Raw genomic sequence first — 15,247 nt, 5'->3', positions numbered from 1 at the left:
TACCTTGGTCACCCTCCCCTGCATATGTTCCAGCTTGTTAACATCCTTCTTAAACTGTGATGCTGAGAACTGGACACCACAAGCAGGGATGAAACTAGACTTGATTTCACCTGGGTCAAAAACAAGGTTTTAGGAGCCTCAATGGCGCCCCTCTGAAGACTTCACCCGGGGCAAAAAACCCCTGGCTAGCCTTACCATAGCTATGGCTCTGCCACAAGGCAGAATAGAGCAATTCTATTGCTTCCCTTGTTTGGGTCACTACACATCTGTTGATGCAGCCTAGAATAGCATTCCCTTTTTTTGCTGCTGCATCACTCATGTTTAGCATGTGGTCTACTAAGACCCCTAGATCCTTTTCACATGTACGTCTTATAGTTGACCAGGTGTCTTATAGTTGTGCAGCTGGTTATTCCTGCCTATGTGTAGAACCTTAATTTTTTCCCAACTGAAATTCATTCTGTTAGCTTGGACCCAGTTTTCCAGTCTGTTAAGGTCATCTTGAATCCCGATTCTGTATTCTATGGCATTAGCTCCCCCTCCCAGTTTGGTGTTTTCTACAAATTTGATGAGCATCCTCTCAATTCTTTCATCCAAGTAATTTATAAAGACACTGACCAACATCTTTATAAACATCTTTATCATTTATTATTGTTACAGCAAATACAATAGTTTAAAAAATACATGTGCCTGGACAAAAACCAGTACTCCACTGTCTCCATTTGCAAGTCTTGCATATCAGCCCTCAGCCACATTTTTTTACCAATCAGCAAATTCAAAGTTCAAGCATTAAAAGATAAACAATTCAGAATGCACCTTGGCACGAGTGCAGCCAGCCAACAGCTTCAAAGGTCATAGATTCCTGTTTCTTCTGGTTGGAATAAATCTAAGCCAGAAACTTATTTGAATAATGTAAATAGTGATGTTAAATTCTCGAGAATAATCTTTTGGAGAAAATTCTTGAGAATATTCTCAATTAATGAAAATATTGGAGAATTTTCATTTAAAATAGTAGAATATGGCACCTTGTACCATTGAATGGCACTGCAAAAACCAGTTACTGGCACTAAATAAAAATATAGAAACAACAACTGTTTAAATCAAGTTACAGATAGGTAGCCGTGTTGGTCTGCCATAGTCAAAACAAAATAAAAAAATTCCTTCCAGTAGCACCTTAAAGACCAACTAAGTTAGTTCTTGGTATGAGCTTTCGTGTGCATGCACACTTGAAAGCTCATACCAAGAACTAACTTAGTTGGTCTTTAAGGTGCTACTGGAAGGAATTTTTTTATTTTGTTTTGTTTAAATCAAGGCCACCTCACATGCTGTTACACATAATTGTATAGGCCTAGGTACTTTAAGTGGATAAAGCATTAAAGCTACTTTCTGTAAAAATAATCACACTGTATGGCCAAGGGTATAGAATTGCTAAGAATAAGATCACACCAAAATAGAAAAAAAGCTATTACATACAGTTGAAATACATATGAATTCAAATGTTCATCATATTAAATGAAAAGCATTTTTAAAACTAAAAAAAATTGTTTTCTGTAGCTCACATTTCAAAACTGCCAATGGTGAATGACACAAGGCCCAGTAATGTAACTGGATCAAAAAAATCATTATTCATTACTTACACTGCCAATATCACAGCTTGACTTATTATTTACTAGGTTTTTTAAATGAGTGTTGTAAAACTGGTTCTTACACTAGAATTTACAGTTTGTGGAGTGGAATTTTCTAGTAGAGAATATTCTCGAGAATATTCTCATTCTCGATAATATTCTCACCTCACATCACTGAATGTGAATGCTATCTAAAATGCCAAGTCAATAGCAAATTGATGTACTACAGAGTCTGGGGTGGGGATTCCAAAGCCACCTTTTGCAGCAACTGGGCTGCACTCCCTGAAGCCCACATCACCCTGGAGATAATTACCAGTTGCTGGTTCATACGTCTCCTCGCTGTGATCTCCATCCACAGGCTCAATGCGGGCACCCTCTCGGTAGTTGAGGGGCTGCTGCAGCTGAAATGTGCCAGTGATGGTGCTCATTGCTGCACAACGGAGCAGACCAGGAAAACCAGGGAGAATGAGCAAGAAGCGGGGACTGTGAAGCATCTGACAGCTGGCAAGCAGGAACAAGGCTGCATTGGACAGAAGAGAGGCCTATCAACCTCTGCTCCCGTAAAGCAGCAGGCAAGGTGCCTGGGAATCCGCCTACTGCTGTGTCATTTATCTGAAAGATTTATATACTGCCCTCCATAGGGCTACCAGGACAGTTCACAAAAACAAGATAAAACACACTATCTTATCAAGTTTTACCCTTCAAAGAATTTCAAGCATGTCTATAAAACACAGAGCCGTGTACAATCCACGTTTAAACCCTCCTATTATTTTACGCAATTGGCTACAGATTGTCCCCAAGAGATAGGCCACACAAATCAGCCAACAGAGGGAAGGCTCCTTTCACCTTGTGCCGAGTGAAACCCAGTTGCTCAGAGCCACTCCAGAGCTGTAGAGGAGCACTGTGGGAGAGGGCGTAAGCATGGCACCCGGAAAAATCAAAAGCAAGAGCAGCAAAAGCTTCCTGAAGACTCCTGCATCCATATGGGTGCTGTGTGCAGGGTGGCCCTCCAAATTGGCTCTGGAAGGGGTCAGGGGAACCCCCCAGAACAGCCCATGGGGGTGGGGGAGGGGACAGAGATTAGAGTACGGTGTTGAGAATCTTTTGCAAGCTGTTTTGAGGCTCCACAAATGATGCATCCTCATCCCCAGGAGTAGTCTCTAACTGCATGGGTGAAGGATTCAGGGTGGCCCAAAAGCTTCCTGTGGGGTGTATGCCCCTTTCTCTTACTCTTTTTTACAGTTTGTTCACAGAGCTAAAATTCCCAACACAACAAAGGTTCCGAATGCACATTAAATGTGGCTGTGGATGTGACTGGGTCAAATGTGATTCAATAGCATCTCACAGAGACACTAACACATCAAGGTGAGCGTCAAGATTTGGAGCAGTCCCAACATTATTTTAGTGTGCATACCCCCTATTCCTTCATCACTTCTATATACCACAATATCATGGGCAGGGGCACAGCCCCCTGGCAGGTTCTTCTTCTCAGAACCACATTTGGCCAGAGGCTATTCAATACTGTCTCATGGAAGACACTCTCCTGGAGCAAAGTTTCATTGTGGCCCTAAGCTTATTTGGGGGGAGGGGGCACATATTAAGTCCTTATCGTTTTCTACATATTTTAGTAATTATTTGTGGGAAGAGAGCAAAAGAAATGAGTTAAGGGAGTTTAAAGCATGAAAATCCATATGCTCAAGAGTATTTTACTTTGTTTCTTGAAGTTGGAAGTGCTTTTCTGTTTGTGCTTTGCTGATAAAACTCCAGAGGCGCAGAGAATATTTTTGGAATCTATGAAAGCTCACGCCATGACCAATTGACTGGTCCTTAAAATACCACCAGGCTTGCTTTATGGCGCTCTAGGGGGGCGGGGGGGGGGCTACAGCGCCAAACCCGGCTTTGCTGCAAGGTCCTCCTTGACTCCCAACACCATTTCATTTCCCGCTTTCGGCCCCACCGAGGCAGCGCCGCCGAGCTCCCATTGCCTCCTCTGCAGCGGCCCCGCTTGGGGGGGGGAGCGAGGTGGGGGCGCCAGGCGGAAACGCCCCTCTCTCTCCACAGACCTCTCTCTCCGTTAACCACCGAGGCCTCTTCGAAGCTGGCGGGGGGGGGGGGCTTAGAAACACCCCCCTTCGTGGCAGGAGAAAGCGAGCAACCAACTGAACCACAGTAATGACAGCGGCCCTTGGCGCTCCCGGCCCAGCCGACGCCTCCCTGGGCGGGACGCCCTTCGCAGGCCCCGGCCAGGGAAAGGGGAGGCCCGTCGCGGAAGGCCCAGCGGGGCCTCCAAGCGCTTCTCTGGGCGCCGCCGCCGCAGGCCAAGGGGCTTCCCGGCCCGCTGCCCTGGGGGCGCGGTGGGACCCCCCTCGGGACCCCTCCCCCCTCCCCCGCGACCCTCACTCACTCCGCCTCCTGGCAACGTCCGCGCAGCCCCGGGAGCGGCCGAGGGAGCAGGCGGGGCGGGGCGGGGGGCGGGGGCCCTTGGCGAGCGCGGCGCGGGAGGGGCCGCCAGGACCCCGCCCCCGCCCCGCCTCCTCACCTGAATCGGGCTTGCCTTTGGGGCAGAGAGAGGATCCAGGCAGGTTTGAAGACTTGCGTGTTGAGGGGAAACCATCCGAGACACAGCAGCTCTTTTTGTTGCCCCCAAATTCGTGTCCCCCCAAACTGCGTCGTGCGCACTTTCTGCTGTCTCAATAGGGAGAATCTAGGCAGCGCAGTTCTCTACCCGTCTACTCAGAAATAAGAAATAAGCTGAGATCCATGAGACTCACTCCCAGGTAACTGCAACCTAAACCCGGTGCTCTTCTAAATGTATTTTTTTAGCAATTATATTCATGCATACCAAACATGAATAAAAAGAAATGTTTGCACACAAGTTATTACAATAATGAAAACCTATTGTACAGTTGTATCTTATGTTGATAAGTGTGATAAAGCTCATTGTTATATAAACTTATTTGGCTGGTTATTAGTAGCTCTACTATAGGAAGTTAACTTATACTTTGTTATGGCAGTCCATATTGCTCTGAGATTGAAGGTGCACAATGCTTTTTCCAATTTTACGCTGCGCAGTTTCGCAGCAATAAGATTTGTTACTATTTCCAAATCATTTAATACTGTGTTTTAAAGTATCCTAATAAAGTTCTGTGTTTGCAAGGCTATGATGCACTGTTCTCCTCTCCTCTCCAGGACCCTAAAGGTAAAGGTAAAGGTACCCCTGCCCGTACGGGCCAGTCTTGACAGACTCTGGGGTTGTGCGCCCATCTCACTTAGGAGGCCAGGGGCCAGCGCTGTCCGGAGACACTTCTGGGTCACGTGGCCAGCGTGACATCGCTGCTCTGGCCAGAGCCAGAGCCAGAGCCGCACACAGAAACGCCGTTTACCTTCCCGCTGGTAAGCGGTCCCTATTTATCTACTTGCACCCGGAGGTGCTTTCGAACTGCTAGGTTGGCAGGCGCTGGGACCGAGCAGCGGGAGCGCACCCCGCCGCAGGGATTCGAACCGCCGACCTTTCGATCGGCAAGCCCTAGGCGCTGAGGCTTTAACCCACAGCGCCACCTGCGCCAGGACCCTAAAGCACCCCTTATTTAAAATTAATTGAATTCGGGGCAGTTCAAGATGTTTTACATGATGCTGCTGGCAGATCTTTTTTTGCCAAAAGGGAGATTAACTACTGTAACTCTAGCTTCTGTTTACTGACCCAGTGAGGGGCAAATCCCCTTTCTAAAAAGAACCCTTCAAACTCTGATGTCTTTTCAAGAAGGTGTTTTCATGTTAAGGGTAAAGGGGACCCCTGACCATTAGGTCCAGTCATGGCCGACTCTGGGGTTGCGGCGCTCATCTCGCTTTATTGGCCGAGGGAGCCAGCGTACAGCTTCCGGGTCATGTGGCCAGCATGACTAAGCCGCTTCTGGCGAACCAGAGCAGCGCACGAAAACGCCGTTTACCTTCCCGCTGGAGCAGTACCCATTTATCTACTTGCACTTTGACATGCTTTCGAACTGTGCTAGTTTGGCAGGAGCAGGGACCGAGCAACGGGAGCTCACCCCGTCACGGGGATTCGAACCGCCGACCTTCTAATCAGCAAAGCCCTAGGCTCTGGGGTTTAACCCACAGCGCCACCCGCGTCCCAAGCGCCACCCATGTTAGGTGATTAAAATGTGATTTCTGATGGTCACATGGATAGCAAGGGCTCCATAACTTCTAAAATGAAAACAGAAGCCAATACTTCACTGGTGCATGGCACTTGCTTCACCCAACTTTTGTTTCTAGCCTCATCCCCACCAGCTATACAGTCATATTGATTTTGTCCCTTTGTCTTCTGCTGAATCATGCAAGCGGGCACCTGGCTCGGCAGTTCCCTCCCATGATGTTGCAGCACCACCTGGTGGTCAAGTGGATTGGGGAAGAATGGAAGTCATATTTGGAACCAACACAGAAGGAATCAGAACTGCGACCGTATGGGATGCAATGAAAGCTGTCATACAGGAAAACTGCATCAGCAAGACAGGAGACATGAAGAAAATGTGTGCCTGGGAAATGACCCATCTTGAGGTAGTTGTAAAACTTTTGGAGCAGCACTACAAATGGAGGAGACTGCCGGAGACTTGAAATCAAGCCGCCATTTGACTCAGCAGCAAGCCAAGCCCCCCTCAGCTGTCTCTTGACATCACTTGCTAATCTTAACCAACTGCAATCGAAAAACATCCAGGGGAAGCCAGTGGCTGAAACAAACCAGTGCTGCCGTTCTGCAGCTGTCAGGAGTTTGTGGAATAAAAGCCTCCCTCAGAATAGTGTCTGAGGTGAACTATATGAACTGGAAGCACAGAGACAAAACAATTTTTGTTTTATTTTCACTTTGGTAAAGGTAAAGGTTATTACACAAGAAAGAATACTACTGCTGCTTACTTCTAAGTCACACTTTTCTCATCAAACAGCACTCCGTTTAATTCCACTAATATATTTCTCCACTGCCTCAGAGTAGTAAGTACAAGATCTAGCCCAAATATGTGCTTCAGTGCTGATCTCTTTGCAAAACAAAGGTATGATAGTTACATAGGCAACATGTTCAGGAAGCCTTCTGTGCAATCCAGAGTTTCTTGTAAAGTCAGGATGTTTCGACTAGTGAGATGCAACTCTTATTTCAGGAGAACTTCCCAGATTGAGGTGGGGGGCCAAGGAATCCTCCAGCTTGCTTGGTGGCAGCTCGAGAAGGAGCCAAACCCAACAGCTTCTGAATATTCTGGCAAACAGGAGAAAAACACAAACTCACATTGGTTTGCTTTCGTGCAACGGTGTGCATTGTTTAGGGCCCAAATGGGGTGATTTAGGGGTCTTCTCAGCATAGTCGGAACAGGGTCCCCACAAAGCCTTGTTGTATTTGTACTCTTCTATATGGATTAGCTCTATGCTTTGCCCACAGAGCACTGAAGAGCACAGCATTGGTTTTCACCAACTAAAAAAACTTTAAAGTTTTTAGAAAACTATTTTACTGCAAGGAAACAAACAAAACCAGAGTTCTTCCAAACTCTGCAAGGAGCATTCTAGACAGCCTTACATTGCCAGGCCTATCAAGAGGTGTGCAAGGTCTAGCACTGGAAAGGCTGGTGTAAAGTTGCAAGTTTTAAAAAATGCACACAAAAAATGCACCTTTTAATTGCTTAAAGGTAAGAAAGAGCAAGAGACAAACCCCCACTTTCAAAATATGAAACTGGGAGGCTCTGACCCTCCAATACACATTAAACCCCTAGAACTTTGTACTGGTTGAAAACCTCATTCCCCTTTCCCCAACCCTATTTCGAAGCCACTTTTCTCTTCTATTCTGCAGCCCGCTTTGCTTCAAAGTCTACGCAGCTGCCTCCTCTCCTTTAGGGCAGCTGCCCTTGCACATAGGACACCTCCATGGGGAACCTCCTGCACCTGTCTCCTCCCACCAATTGCAACTACAAAGCACCCTTTACACCTTTCATCCAGTTATGAAGCTGCCACCCCCATCTGATTCTGCAGACCCTTTCTTTCGTCCCTTGGCTTTCATCTTTGTCCCCATTCCCATGCCTACCTCTTCCTTTATTGCACCCCATTTTTCACTTTCCCTTTCCCCTTCCCCCCTCCTCACTCTTCTCAACTCTCTTGCTCCCAGACCGTTATCCTCTCTCTTATTCTGCGGCCCTCTTTGTGCACCCCTAATTTTTAAGTTTGCTCAGTTAGACATTGCCCACACAGCAGTGTTTGTTTGTAGATTAAATGTATGTTCAAAATTACTACACTGAACCTGGACCTTCATGTTGAAGACAACTCGGAACCAGGAGTGACACACATTGTATGAAGGTGCTATGGGATATTTGAGGGCTCTGCATTCTTGTGCACAAGGCAGCTGAGAAACAGAAGAGAGAACAGTGCAGCAAGAATGGAGAGATGCTGAAAGGAAAAACGGGGCTATTTTAATCAACAGCAGAAGTTTGAGTAAAGCAGGGATGGACCTACACTAGTGGACTTTCCCCCCTCAAATAACGCCCCCAACCCAGCTGTAACAAGGAGAAACAGCAGAGATTACAACACAGAAGCTAACACCAAAACACTTAACACAACAGAACCTTTCCAAATTGTACTCAGTCCTTCCTTCAAACTGCCACTCCCCACCCCCACCCCCTGCTCTCTAACCTCTGCCATTATTTGAAATCACCACTTTCCCCTTCTTATTGATTGATTGAATTTATATACCCCTCTATACCTGGAGGTCTCAGGGTGGTTCACAGAAAAGATCAATATAAAAACCACCAACTACTTCACCCCTACTCTACTCAAACCTCTGCTGAGGTTTAAAACCACCATTTTCCTCTCAGTGATTCCCTATACCCACTTCGCTCAAACTTCTGCTGTTGTTTAAAACAACTACTTCTATCCTCTCTCTGTTTCTCCTTCCTGGCTCCCATGCCACAGCTGTTGCGCAACCAGCCTTGTCTTTGCTCCCCAATTTCACCCTGATGTTATGCAAATCCAGGGTTGTGATGACACGCTCCCAAACCTCCAATGGGAGTTGTACAGTGATAGACCAGTTGAGATAAAATTAAAATAAATTATGGAGGAGAGTGAATCCTTTTTACTTCTGCCACAAAAGTCCCGTCTGCAGTTGGGCATGTTTAATCCACTTTGGGGATAGCAAATTTCATTCATTTTGACCAAAATTCACAGCAGTTTTTAGATTCTACATTATGGTGAACAGGGATCGAGAGCTCTGTTTTATACAGAGTGAAATGGAACCCCAAACACAGATCAAAGTGGAGGGAGCACAGTGACTCACACACATACAAAGCAAAACACTCCATTTCTTAAAACAAAATAAAAGAAAAAAATTCCTTCCAGTAGCACCTTAAAGACCAACTAAGTTAGTTCTAGGTATGAGCTTTCGTGTGCATGCACACTTCTTCAGATACACATGTGTGCATGCACATGAAAACTCATACCTAGAACTAACTTAGTTGGTCTTTAAGGTGCTACTGGAAGGAATTTTTTTCTTTTATTTTGTTTTGACTATGGCAGACCAACACGGCTACCTATCTGTAACTGGAACTCCATTTCTTGTCCCACTACGTTTTTGAATTTTCTCAGCAATGCTAAAACTACTCTATTATTGATACGGAAGGGGGGGGCATGTCTTCTTCACCTTCTTCTTCGCTACAATATATCAATTTATTTCCAATTGTCAATGTCAAAAGGGACTAAAATCTATAAAATTCATAGAAAATCAACGTGCCAGTTTGCTCAATTTCTCTAGGACTCCATCACACCTCCCCTGTCCAGCATAATCCCTCAAGCAAGGTGTTAAGACCCTAAACCTGTCAAATCGCTCTGATCAGCCTTTCCTCCAGGCAATGTCAGGTGGCAGACTATGCATATTTGGGACCATTGTTTTCTCATCCCCAGGAAGTGTTTATCTGTGCATATCTCCAGCTCTGCATATTCCCCCCTCCCTCCTCCATATGTTAATCTGTGTAACCCAACCTCCCTTTAATATATTCATGATGTAATCTGTGTAACCAAACCTCTCTTTAATGTATTCATGACGTGTTTTGCACTGTATTCTGGGACATGGAGGGAGTTTCAAAAACTCATGTCACCCCTTTCTCACTGTTCAATCTCGCCTTGAACCTGTTGCGCAATAAACTTGGATCTTCTGCAGTTTGCTCCTGTCTCCGGCTGAGCTCATTTTCCTCCGCAGGGACCCACAGACTTAGTCCGATGAGCTGGGTGGCAGAGCAGCCTCGCACCCAGATTTTGGCGTAACAATTACCAATAACTGCTTCTGGGACACATCGCTGTGCTGCTTTAGCATAAACTTAAGATCTAATCATGCTACCACTTGACACAATCATATCAGCATTGCCCACCACTCCTGTTGTGAATGATAGTTTTGCCTATGGTTAAGCTCTAATTGATTTATCTCTGACTATACTTTTGCGCTCCATTCAACTCCAACTTTAAATTCTCCCAACCCCCATTTACACGGTATGTCTGCATATGTATCTGTATGACACCCCCCCCCCCCGACAATAGAGCATCTCACCCTGTATGCATTTGATGAATGGGCTCTAGTCCATGAATATTTATGTTGTAATAAAACTGGTTAGTCTTTAAGGTTCTATAAATTAATCCATGCTAACAGAGGCAACTCAGTTATGGAAGAGGAAATGGGAACAATCTGCCTTGAGTCATTTTAATCAGCCAAATTGTCACATGGAGTGAGCAGAGGAAGAACAAACAAGGGACAGGATATACATCTTCACACCCAGTCCAGATGCTGGTCAACTTTCCCAGCCACTTAAGGGTCCTTGAAAAACAATCCATGCAGCACTTCACACCCTCAGCAGGAAGCAGGAAGAACTCCAAGGCAGGACTGACGTGCCAAGGGGACATGGAAACAGCACAGAGGAAGTTGCTTACTGCAGGGAGATATTTCAGGCAACCTCAAGCTCAAGTCAGGAGTGAGCAGTGTCCCAGCCAAGGCTCAAAACATTTCCTCAACATCAAAACATCCAAGGGCAAATCATTTGAGACCTAAGCTATTCACATCTCCTGGAGATCACCAGTGCAATGGCCTCAAACATTCCTCCCCGAAGTGTGAAAGAGTCAAATCTCTGCTACCCTCTTCCAATCAACAGTTCTGCAATACTGCAATGTCTCTCTAATGTACTTCCACTCATCAACAGATTCCAAACAATATATTATGATGTTTATACATTAATGTACACACATTTAATTTGTGTGCATTCAGCTTTATCCGCTTCTACAAAAAACAAAAAAGGGGGTGGGAGTCCAGGGGAAAAAGACTGGCCATCCCACCCACCCTTGCACTTACTATGTTTTGACTACATGCGATTTTGGCTTTTGCCGCTTTCCCCAGAATGTAGCCCCAGCATATTTTGTGGGGCTACTGTATTGCAATGTCTAATGGGACGGCCTCTGTGGTGCATGTGAAACTTTAGCCCATGCAGAATGAGACACCTGTTAACCAGAGCTAGTTATTGGGGCCATGTTACTCTTCCGTTTAAACAGCTGCAATGGCTGCTGGTTTGTTTTCAGCACTAAGAACTTATGACCAGTTTACGTAAAAGATCACTTGCTCTTATATGAGTCTGTAACTGCTAAGCATCTCCTGCCAATTTCTGAGTTGAATTTGGCTGTCTTTAAAATAGGAAGTACAAAGGCAAGGATACTGAGGACATGGACATGAAATACCATTATTATAATACGAGACTTCAGATATGCTTACAAACACAGTCAAAACAAAAATACTTACGCTAGTCATTTGTGGCCTCCAAAAATAAGGGAGAGCAGCGCTCACTCATTTACAATAATCTGGAGACAATTCTTATTTGATACACGTGCCCCCTGAATGAGTGGTTATTTAATAAGCCCAAGAGAAAATATCAAGCTCATATGAATGAGTATCAAAATGGTGGAAGGTTAGGGGAAAGAAGGAAGAGAAGGCGGCTATGGCTGCATCTTTATATCACAGCATTGTAGTTGTGCCAGCCCTCTCTTATCAATTATGATAAAAGTAATAAAATGTGAAACACTGTGTTCCCAACAAAGTTTCTGAATAAGGCAACCCTCCACAGAGTAGCACTTACCTGCCGAATAGACATAGTGCAGAGAATGTAGAGGAAGATGAAGGAACAATCTGTATAATCCTCACCCAGAAGATTACGATGGGACAAACCCTGGATGTAGGAAAGTGGCACAAAGGGGAGCTTGGCAACTACTCGGCCATCAAATCTGGGAAAAGCATACAGATGTACTTGGTTATCAGTACAAGTTGTCTGTGGTCCAGACTCACATTCTCCAAACAAGGCAGCAGATGGAGCATTTAAGCCAAACAGTGTAACATTCAATGCATAGCATGAAGAGGGTTGCCATATTTCAAAAAAGTGAAAACCGAGACACAAAAGTTGTTTCTTTGGGGGGGGGGGGCAAAGTCATTGAGCTTTTGGAAATTCACCAAAATCTAGACTTCCAACATGGGTTGCCATACGTCTGGATTTTCCCAGACATTTCAGTGACTTCCGCCTGGACACGGTTTCCGACTGACATATTCTGGCTATATCCAGGAAATACGCTAAGGAATCCATCTTAACTAAAATCACTCAGAGGTACCAGATTTATGGCATTGTAAGAGCTGCTGAACTGAACTGACAGTTTGATCTTAGAGCTGTTTGTGCCAAAGTATGGAATACAGTGGTACCTCGGGTTAAGTACTTAATTCATTCCGGAGGTCTGTTCTTAACCTGAAACTCTTCTTAACCTGAAGCACCACTTTAGCTAATGGGGCCTCCTGCTGCTGCCACGCCGCTGGAGCACGATTTCTCTTCTCATCCTGAAGCAAAGTTCTTAACCCGAGGTACTATTTCAGGGTTAGCGGAGTCTGTAACCTGAAGCGTATGTAACCCGAGGTACCACGGTAAGTCTGTAAACACATGCTGGTACAGTCAAACCTCGGTTGTTTAACATAATCTGTTCTGGAAGACCGCTCAACTTCCAAAACATTCTGACAACCGAGGATCAAAGGGCGGCTGGCAAAGTCAATGGAGAAAAAAGAAAAAAAACTCCCCAGAAGCCATTCGGTTTCTGAAAAACGTTTGGAAACCGGAGCATTTACTTTTGGGTATTCAGAGTCTGGGAGCTGAAATGTTCCAAAAACAGAGCCGTTCGGGAACCGAGCTTTGACTGTAGTAAAACTTACCCAGAAACAATCCGATTGTAAAGAGTGTGCCACCAGGAACCTTAAGCCACTGGAATACTACAAGGACTACAGGAAATTTGTAGCTCCCAGGTGAAAACACCAAATTTAACTATATATAGTATTTGGTTCAAAGCAGATTAGTTCTCTCCTGATTAGAGCAACCACAATTTCTTTAGGTGTACAGAGATAAAGAAAAACCCTTTTGTTTACTTCAGTACTTCAGAGCCCCAACCCTCTGAGGTATACAGATTGAAGGCTGTACAACTTTTTTAAAGATTGAAGACTGTACAACTGTGTTTTGGAGCTGAGCTCAGATCGCCCAGGTCCAATATCGTCACTCAGTGTTCAGATCCTTTAACAGAAGGAGAGCAACAGCACATAAAATAAGGGACAAACTTCTCAGAAATCAATTAACCAAACTGGGTTTTGAAAACATTATATGAGTTTCCAAAGGGGAATGAAGTTTCTTCCAGGCTCTACTTATACAGAGGAGAAAAGAAACTTGTGTATTTTAAGCTCCTGGCAGGGAGAGAAGAGCATAATGCTCCTTAACCAAGGTTACTGTGGGGACAAATGTAGAAGGTGGACTCTAGGCATCGGGCTAACTAGTTTCCAACTGCATGTCCTATAGTGCATTGCTATATGAAGCTCTCTCTCATTTTCAGCAGGTGCTTCTGGTACTGTCAACTCTTAAATGAGTGTTTCTTCCTGCTGAGTTAACAATACAAGGAGCTGCACTTCCAGTAAGTGCCAACTGGAGAGCAAAGGAATTTTTGGCAGAACAGATAGGAACGGATGTTTATCTCCCTCTGACATTGTTGTGATATTCTACGTGGTTCCTGTCTTCATTTCTGGACACAGCTAAAAGAAAAAGTATCAGGAAGTGCTACAGGGTATGGGCCCCATGCCTTTTACATTGTTAGGGAAGAAAGATGAATGTAGGAATTTACTCTAATTATCAAAATGAATATGTCTAAGTCACTTTGAGAGTTCTTACAAAAACTCACTTTTAATATAATGTAAGAAATACCCTGCTGGAACACGCCAAAATCTAGTCTAGCATCTCGGAGACTTCCGGGTTAGCGCCATCGGCAATGGCGGCGTTCCTCTGACTGAGAGGAACCCGCTCCGTGGATTTTGGGTCATGCCGCGACGGCGAAGGCGGAGACCCTTCAGAAATCCCAGGCGGATGAAGCCTGGGAACCTGGGATTCGGCTGACACCAGGAGCGCCCCCCTACCCATAGGGAAACCCCTTTTCGGGGGTTCCGAAGTGACGTGGGGTGAGCAGCGCGGTGTTTTGAATCGACCGCTATTTTTACGGAGTGTAGCCGTTGCCGGAGAGCGCTGACTTTTTCTTGTGGACAATTGGATTTCAAACAACAACCCGTGAGTAGAACGGAAATTGGATTTTTAAAGTATTTTTAAATTGGCACTGATCGGGAAAGGTCCAAACAGGAAGTCCGCCTCCCCTTTCTGTAAATTAACTGAAGCAAAGAACCTGTTAACTAAGGTCGTGGAGAGTTTTATGTAAAGGATTTAAATTCTATTGATTGAAATTACCATCAATATTTTTTTGGAAGCAGGGGAGCCTGCAGGAGAAGGTTGAAATTTGGGATTTGAAGTGCCACTTCCCTAAACCTGGGAGTGGTCTGTGAGAGCCCGCTGACGGTGATAAATTTGACAGCTATCAAGTTAGCTGTCAAGATACAAAAGAAGGACTTTGTTTCTACTGTCTGTCTTTGTTACAAGCTTACGTTTAAAACGAAGGAAGGACTGTTACAATTTAACGTATGGGACCTTTGGGTCTGTGCTGGAAGGAGTGAAAAGGATCTTGAATCCCTCTAGAGGGAGCTTTGGGATATTGTCGTAAGGAGCAGCTGGGAAATTGCCTTTAAAGATAAAAGCCTTGAGAAATTAGTTTTTGACCTTGGACTGTTAAAGGATGGCGGTCGGGAAGAAAATTGAGTGTGAACTGAACAGGACATTTTATCTCTTGGGAAAGCTGCAAGACCAGATAAATGTTATGACTACTAATGTTGTAATTTTGGGAACAGAAGTGGGTATCAGTAAAGAACTCGATAAGAACTCGGCACAGGAACCTCTTTCAACTGAACAAATTGGAAAATTTGAGAAGGAGAATCATGTTGTGAAAGTGAAGTAAGGGGGAGCCATAACCCTACAGATGCAAATGGTGGACTACAATTTGAGGCCTTACACGATGGCAACAAGGCGAAGCAAATTTTTGGAGATGGAAGCCTGGCCTGGTCTGGAAAATGAAAGATGGAGAGATCACCTTATGTGGAGATCAGATGACCTTTGGATTACAAATCTGAGCCAGGTGGAGGTTGGAGTTTCGGGGGCCTTTAGATTTGAAAGGAGCGTGAA

General features: G+C 45.0%; 2 protein-coding genes across 5 annotated transcripts in view; both read right to left on the bottom strand.

Moving 5' to 3' along the window:
* The window catches only part of ALDH9A1 (aldehyde dehydrogenase 9 family member A1), a 26,326-nt gene extending 14,433 nt beyond the window's left edge, over positions 1-11,893 (bottom strand). The window contains exons 1-2 of one of the 4 annotated variants that reach the window (XM_079981529.1): positions 11,753-11,893; positions 1,936-2,142 (exon numbers count right to left, since the gene is read on the bottom strand). In XM_079981529.1, the coding sequence (XP_079837655.1) occupies positions 1,936-2,116 (181 nt within the window). In that variant the 5' untranslated portion in view covers positions 2,117-2,142; positions 11,753-11,893. Of the gene's footprint in view, positions 1-1,935; positions 2,143-3,332; positions 3,466-4,026; positions 4,141-4,161; positions 4,183-11,752 lie in introns of those variants that run through there. The other 3 variants (XM_079981531.1, XM_079981528.1, XM_079981530.1) reach the window with 3 other exon arrangements.
* The window catches only part of TMCO1 (transmembrane and coiled-coil domains 1), a 25,370-nt gene continuing 16,574 nt past the window's right edge, over positions 6,452-15,247 (bottom strand). Inside the window, exons 6-7 of the mRNA XM_079981688.1 lie at positions 11,753-11,897; positions 6,452-6,864 (exon numbers count right to left, since the gene is read on the bottom strand). Of these exons, the coding sequence (XP_079837814.1) occupies positions 6,766-6,864; positions 11,753-11,897 (244 nt within the window). The 3' untranslated portion in view covers positions 6,452-6,765. The remainder of the gene's footprint in view (positions 6,865-11,752; positions 11,898-15,247) is intronic.

The sequence above is a fragment of the Podarcis cretensis genome (assembly GCF_951804945.1).
Source record: "Podarcis cretensis genome assembly, chromosome: 6".
Taxonomy (NCBI): Eukaryota; Metazoa; Chordata; class Lepidosauria; order Squamata; family Lacertidae; genus Podarcis; species Podarcis cretensis.
Note: the sequence above shows the minus strand (reverse complement) of the source record. Positions and strands in the feature narration are given on the sequence as shown.